The 6961-nt window shown below is 62.9% G+C and overlaps 1 protein-coding gene across 1 annotated transcript in view; it reads left to right on the top strand.

Annotated features, from left to right (window-relative positions):
- CACNA2D4 (calcium voltage-gated channel auxiliary subunit alpha2delta 4) overlaps positions 1-6961 on the top strand; it is a 91291-nt gene that overhangs the window by 80529 nt on the left and 3801 nt on the right. The window contains exons 31-35 of the mRNA XM_007469519.1: positions 3114-3184; positions 3593-3668; positions 5681-5733; positions 6000-6055; positions 6390-6410. Of these exons, the coding sequence (XP_007469581.1) occupies positions 3114-3184; positions 3593-3668; positions 5681-5733; positions 6000-6055; positions 6390-6410 (277 nt within the window). The remainder of the gene's footprint in view (positions 1-3113; positions 3185-3592; positions 3669-5680; positions 5734-5999; positions 6056-6389; positions 6411-6961) is intronic.

Below are 6961 nucleotides of genomic sequence, written 5' to 3'. Positions count from 1 at the left end.
TCTCCCCTCTCGCATCAGTCCATTCAGGCGGCTGTAACAAAACCCACAGACTGGGTGGCTTACAAACCACAGTTCTGGGGGCGGGAGGTGCGAGACCAGGGTGCCAGGGGCCGGGGTAGGCCCCATCCAGGTTGCAGGGTTCTCACTGTGCCCCCTCCTGGCACGAGGGACAGGGAGGCCTCTGGGGTCTCTTTTCTAAGGGCACCAACCCCACTGTGAGGGCTCTGCCCTGGGGGGTATGTTTCAGCATGTGAATCTGGGGGACACACAGGCCACAGCGCCCACCCTTCTATCTCCTTGGGGCCGGGTCCAGGCCTTCCCGCTTTGTGCGCGCTTCCCGTCTGGACCTGCCTTGCGGGAAATTCTGTCCTAACCCTCCAACCTGGCTTTGCTACGAAGGGAGTGAACGGTGACACTCCCCATCACACGGCACGGCTGCGCACCCGGGAACCCCATGTGCCCAGACCGGCCGAGGAGAAGGTACAGCCACATTTGCTGAGCCCCCAAGTTATTTATTTAGCCAGAAATTACCCCTGAACCAACACTGAACACATTCACCTCAAGCAATGCCTTGAAATGAGCCAGAAGCATCAAGGGGCCTCCAGCCTAAGCGACACGGTGTGTGGTCCAGCGGGAGGTTTGCCACTGATCAGACGTGTGGTTGGGTGGCCTGGGCCCACCGCCCCCTCTTGGAACAAGGGCCTGGGCTGCGTGACCTCTCAGGTCTGGGTGCCCGGGCGCACAGAGCCGCGGGGAGCGAGCCGACCCACGACGGCAAAGTCACTCAGACGTATATTTCTCTAAGCATGTGTCTACTCAGCGTATTTACCCTGATTTTCTCAGCCATTACATTATCCTATCACCCCGTGTGTAGTTTTAAAAGGCACCTCACACCCTTTGTAAAACAGAAGACGTAAATGAAATCTAATTTTCATCACAGGGTTGGGACCTTCCAGGGGCCTCCACACAGCCCCCTCCCACCCACCCCAACCAGGCCCCATCAGGGGTGGGACGTCCCTCCATCATCTCTGGTGACATTATTAGGCTCATTTTATACCCGAGGGACAAACTGAGGCTCTGCCAGTTTCGGTTATTAACCCAAAAGCTCATGGCTGCCGAAGAGCCAAACTTTGAACCTAGAGATACACGTAGAGAGCCGTGGCTGGGGGGAGGGCGTAGAAAAGCCCTCCTGGGAGGGAGAGCAGGCTGCGGGAGCGGCGGCTTTGATGGGACCGGGAATTTGTAGGGCGGGGCTGGCGTCCTCGCTGGGCTGGCAGGTGTGGCATCCGGTCTGCCAGGGGTCATCCTCCGGCCGAGCCCCTGCCCCAGAAGGCCTGGCCTGCGTCAGGCTCCGGGGCTGGTGCCGGGGCTCTGGGGGCGGCGGTCTCCTCCCCATCGACGGCTCTGACCCCAGACCTGTGGCGCTCTGAGAGGGCTCGAGGGGGTAACACGGCGTGTGCAGGCAGCCCTGTGTCAGGAGTCACGACGCCTGTGCTCGGTAGACGCTGGAGACTAGAGTGAGGCTTGGCCTGAAGGTCCGCGGAGCACGGAGCTGGAAGCCGGGCGCTGACTGTCCAGCCATCCAGCCACTTCTGCTTTTTGTAAACTCCTTCACTCCACAGCCCCGCAGCACCTACCTGTTGCTCTGTAACAAGTCACCCCCAGCTGGAGGGCTTACACCCCAAGACCCACGATCTCCCAGCCTCTGTGGTGCGGAGCCCGGTGTGCTTGGCGGGCGGCCCAGGCTCGGGGTCTCCATGAGGCATCAGCGGGGCCTGACCTGTGAAGGGCCAGATTCCGCTGCCCTGGGGGCCTCCTGGGGGGCGGAGAGCCAGCGAATGTCGGCAGCATGAGGCCGTGGTGCCCTAGGACCGGCTCTCAGAAGGGACAGCGCCACTTGGACCATGATCCGTTCACTAGAAGCAGGTCGCTGGGTCCAGCCTACACGCAGGGGAAGGGTACAGAGCCGTGAGGCCCAGGAGGCTGGGCGACTGTGACCCACCCAGACTCTCCCACCACAGACTCCTACCCCCTCCCCAGACACACCCAAGAGCCTCAAGGGCCCTGGCCCCTCCCCCCTCATTTGCCCCTCCCCACTTTCCTCCCTGGGCCTCAGAGTGCGGTAGGGGGACCAGTAGCCTCTGGGGGCTTGATAGAAATGCAAGTTCTCAGGCCCCGCCCCAGACCGGGAGAATCAGAAACTGGGAGTGGGCGACCACCTGCACTGCAAGCTCCCCCCCACCCCGCCGAATGTAATGAGGTCCGAGGACCACTGCCCGGGCCTCTGCTGGTGGTCTGGATGCACCTTGCCACCTGGGTTCACGTCCCAGAAGGCCCGGACAACACTCCCTGTTCTGCCAGGTCCATCCCGGGGCCCAGGGAGGGAGGCCTGTTGCTTCCATGGTGCCAGCAGGGGCTACCCTCCTGGAGAAGAGGCGGGTGCTCTCTGCCAGGGCAGCCTGTCCTGGAGGTCACGTTGAATGGGGGGCACCTTCTCCAGTGTCCAGGAGCTTGTCTTACTCTCAGGAAACTCCCCTTCCAGAATCAGGGGTCTGGACAGTGGGGATATCGGTGAATAAGCCTGGAGTCAGGACAGACTGGGGGGACAGGCTCGTGGGGAGGGAGCCAGCCTCACCAGGAGCCTCGGTTCCACCCAGATCAGGAGGCTCAGATCGCTCAGCCTCGCCCTGGTCGCTTCACTCACTCTGCCCTTCAGCAAATGCGCAAACAATCACCACGGCCTCTGGGGATCTGCCCGCCAGGATCGCTGTCTGGTAACAGACACACACATATGCACACACATGCGTGTGCATAAAACACACACGACAAATCAAGTTTCACCTTCCTGCACGCGATTCACCCAGAAGTGTTCAAAGACTTCTGCACCTTTTAAAAAACAAATCTGATTGCAACGCCTAGATTGATTTCACACCAACTGAGAATTTAAAAGCACTGAGAGGCGTGGCTGGAGCCGTCCCAGGAGAGGGGCCAGTGGAGTGGAGTCAGATGGGCCACGATTCAAGGGCGTCTGGAGAGGAAACCCAAACACAGGTAAAGTCTGGCACTCAGAGCAATGTCCTCATCCTGCTGTCCCCCCCTCCTCGCCCTCACAGATGGGACGATTCCTGGGGGAGGTGGACGGCGCCCTCATGACCCAGCTGCTCAGCATGGGGGTGTTCAGCCGGTAAGTAGGGCAGGCGCCACACACACACACACCCCCCCCCGGAATACACACTGAGGAGGGGGGATCGGATGCTAAATGGACCAGACAGACTTCAGAGCCCGACCTCAGAACCCACGGTGAGCCCCACAGGGCTCCAAAAGCAGCCTTTCTGAAGCCTGGAACTTGATGGGGCGGGGGGGAGGACGGAGAGTGGGGAGAGGGGCTGAGGTCATGTGACCCTTAGCAGGAAAACCAGATTTGCTGTTCGTTGTCTTTGAAGCAGCCCAAGAACAGAAATGTCATTTTCTGACCTGCCGATCACGCACCCTCCTGGATCCGGGTGTCCAAAAACCTGGCTGCAAACTCCCCCAGGGCGGGGGTGGGGTGGGGGATGGGGTCCAGACTGCCATGCTCTGCTTCTGGTTTCAGAGTGACCATGTACGACTACCAGGCCATGTGCAAACCTCCGACCCACCACCACAGTGCCTCCCAGCCCCTGGTCAGCGTGAGTGTCACTCCAGACCCCACCCCCGCCAGACGCCAGCCTGTCCCTTTCTCTCCAGGGCCCCAGGGCCACTCTCAGTCCTCTCCCAGTGCCCCCTGCACGCAGCCCGCTCCCCCGCACCAGGGTCTTATCTGGGGGGCCTCAGGGCGATTGCTCTGGCAGAGGAGCAGGCCGCAGCCCCTTTGTTGCCCGGTTCCCACCTTCACCCCCAGTGCCGTCCACACATCATCAGGTACCCCAGAGATGCCACCCAGTGTGATGACGGGCATCGTCCGCCCTACAGGAGGAATTTCCCAGAAAACGCAGTTTTCTGCTGCTTCTGCTGCCGGGAAGGGGTGGAGGGGAGCCCAGGGCGTGGCCCCTGATGGCGCAGAGCGAGGGGCCTGGGGCTCGCAGAGCGAGGGGCCGGGGGCTCGCAGAGCGAGGGAGGGCCGGGGGCTCGCAGAGCGAGCGAGGGGCCGGGGGCTCTCAAGTTTCACCTTCCTGCACGCGATTCACCCAGAAGTGTTCAAAGACTTCTGCACCTTTTAAAAAACAAATCTGATTGCAACGCCTAGATTGATTTCACACCAACTGAGAATTTAAAAGCACTGAGAGGCGTGGCTGGAGCCGTCCCAGGAGAGGGGCCAGTGGAGTGGAGTCAGATGGGCCACGATTCAAGGGCGTCTGGAGAGGAAACCCAAACACAGGTAAAGTCTGGCACTCAGAGCAATGTCCTCATCCTGCTGTCCCCCCCTCCTCGCCCTCACAGATGGGACGATTCCTGGGGGAGGTGGACGGCGCCCTCATGACCCAGCTGCTCAGCATGGGGGTGTTCAGCCGGTAAGTAGGGCAGGCGCCACACACACACACACCCCCCCCCGGAATACACACTGAGGAGGGGGGATCGGATGCTAAATGGACCAGACAGACTTCAGAGCCCGACCTCAGAACCCACGGTGAGCCCCACAGGGCTCCAAAAGCAGCCTTTCTGAAGCCTGGAACTTGATGGGGCGGGGGGGAGGACGGAGAGTGGGGAGAGGGGCTGAGGTCATGTGACCCTTAGCAGGAAAACCAGATTTGCTGTTCGTTGTCTTTGAAGCAGCCCAAGAACAGAAATGTCATTTTCTGACCTGCCGATCACGCACCCTCCTGGATCCGGGTGTCCAAAAACCTGGCTGCAAACTCCCCCAGGGCGGGGGTGGGGTGGGGGATGGGGTCCAGACTGCCATGCTCTGCTTCTGGTTTCAGAGTGACCATGTACGACTACCAGGCCATGTGCAAACCTCCGACCCACCACCACAGTGCCTCCCAGCCCCTGGTCAGCGTGAGTGTCACTCCAGACCCCACCCCCGCCAGACGCCAGCCTGTCCCTTTCTCTCCAGGGCCCCAGGGCCACTCTCAGTCCTCTCCCAGTGCCCCCTGCACGCAGCCCGCTCCCCCGCACCAGGGTCTTATCTGGGGGGCCTCAGGGCGATTGCTCTGGCAGAGGAGCAGGCCGCAGCCCCTTTGTTGCCCGGTTCCCACCTTCACCCCCAGTGCCGTCCACACATCATCAGGTACCCCAGAGATGCCACCCAGTGTGATGACGGGCATCGTCCGCCCTACAGGAGGAATTTCCCAGAAAACGCAGTTTTCTGCTGCTTCTGCTGCCGGGAAGGGGTGGAGGGGAGCCCAGGGCGTGGCCCCTGATGGCGCAGAGCGGGGGGCCTTGGGCTCGCAGAGCGAGGGGCCGGGGGCTCGCAGAGCGAGGGAGGGCCGGGGGCTCGCAGAGCGAGCGAGGGGCCGGGGGCTCGCAGAGCGAGCGAGGGGCCGGGGGCTCGCAGAGCGAGGGAGGGCCGGGGGCTCGCAGAGCGAGCGAGGGGCCGGGGGCTCGCAGAGCGAGCGAGGGGCCGGGGGCTCGCAGAGCGAGGGAGGGGCCGGGGGCTCGCAGAGCGAGGGAGGGCCCGGGGGCTCGCAGAGCGAGGGAGGGCCGGGGGCTCGCAGAGCGAGCGAGGGGCCGGGGGCTCACAGTGTGTCCCCTCTCCTCCCAGCCCATCTCTGCCCTCCTGACGGCTACCAGGTGGCTGGTAAACGAGCTCTTGCTGTGAGTGAGGGGCTGGGGGGCTTCGCGCAGGGGTGGTTTATGAGGGAGCCCTTTGAGGGGAGCTGCCGAGGTCCCCACGACCCCAAAGGAGGAGGGTGAGGTCCCCAGGTAGGACCGGCCAGGCCCGTATGGGATGCCCCTCCTACATGCTGCTGCCACCAGGAGCCTCCAGCAGGGACAAGGGTGTCGTGGGGGCGAGGGGCAGACAGCTTGGGGCCCCACTGGAGAGGGCAAGCAGGTCTCCAAGATTCACTTGTGCCTGACAGGCTCCTGCTGGAGTGGAGTGCCTGGGGCTCCTGGCGTGGGGACAGCGGGGCCGAGGGTGAGTGTTGTTCCAGCCTCCACCTGGAAACCGTCACCTCAGGGGGAGGGGCAGGGGGCTCCGGAGTCCACCGCTCACATCTGTCCTGTCGGCTTCTCTCATCACCTTCCCTCACCCCCGTGTGACGTCACACCATCCCGGGGTACCACCAATCCACGTGACATCATCCATCCCATGTGACGTCATTCACCCCGTGTAACATCATCCACCTCGTGTGACATCATCCATCCGACGTGATGTCATTCATCCCGTGTGACATCACGCCCACACCATGTGACATCACCACCTGTTTGATAATCATCACCACCCCATGCCGTGTGCGGGTCCTGGGCAGCCAAGGCCGTCTTCCATCACTGTAAGTAGGGCAGCCAAGGAGCTGGGTGCTGGGCTGGGCGCTGTCCCGGGAAGCTCCCTCCATCTGGACCCCCTGATTCCGAAGACCCCTCCCAATTTACAGCCCTGCTCCTTCAGGGTGTGGGTGTAGCCCAGAGCTCATCCCACACAAGTGCAGCCCTGCCCCAGGGAAACGGAGCCCCCCCAGCCCTCTCCTGGGCTGAGAGCGCTTACAGCGCCAGGAGGAAATCTGCGTGGTCCCGAGGCCGTGGCCCCTCACGGGCGAGCGGGGTCTGCTCCCCCAGGGGTGGACGTGGGCCCTCCGGGGCGGCTGCCAGGCCTTTGCCCTGTGTTAGCCGAGTCCTTTCTGAGCCGACTCGAGTGACCACACAGGCCCCACTGAGGAGCCCAGGAGGCTGGGCGTGGGGCCCCCGCCTGGCTCTCCAAGTAGCCACGGGGGCAGGGGGCGGGGGCAGACCCAGGGCTTGTCCAGGAGCTTCCCCTTGCAGGGTGCCCGCTGGGCCCCCTGCAGGGAGGGAAGGGGGAGAGGACGAAGGGCTGCCGTCTCCCAGG

This window comes from Lipotes vexillifer, unplaced genomic scaffold (genome assembly GCF_000442215.2).
Source record: "Lipotes vexillifer unplaced genomic scaffold, Lipotes_vexillifer_v1.1 scaffold395, whole genome shotgun sequence".
Taxonomy (NCBI): Eukaryota; Metazoa; Chordata; class Mammalia; order Artiodactyla; family Lipotidae; genus Lipotes; species Lipotes vexillifer.
Note: the sequence above shows the minus strand (reverse complement) of the source record. Positions and strands in the feature narration are given on the sequence as shown.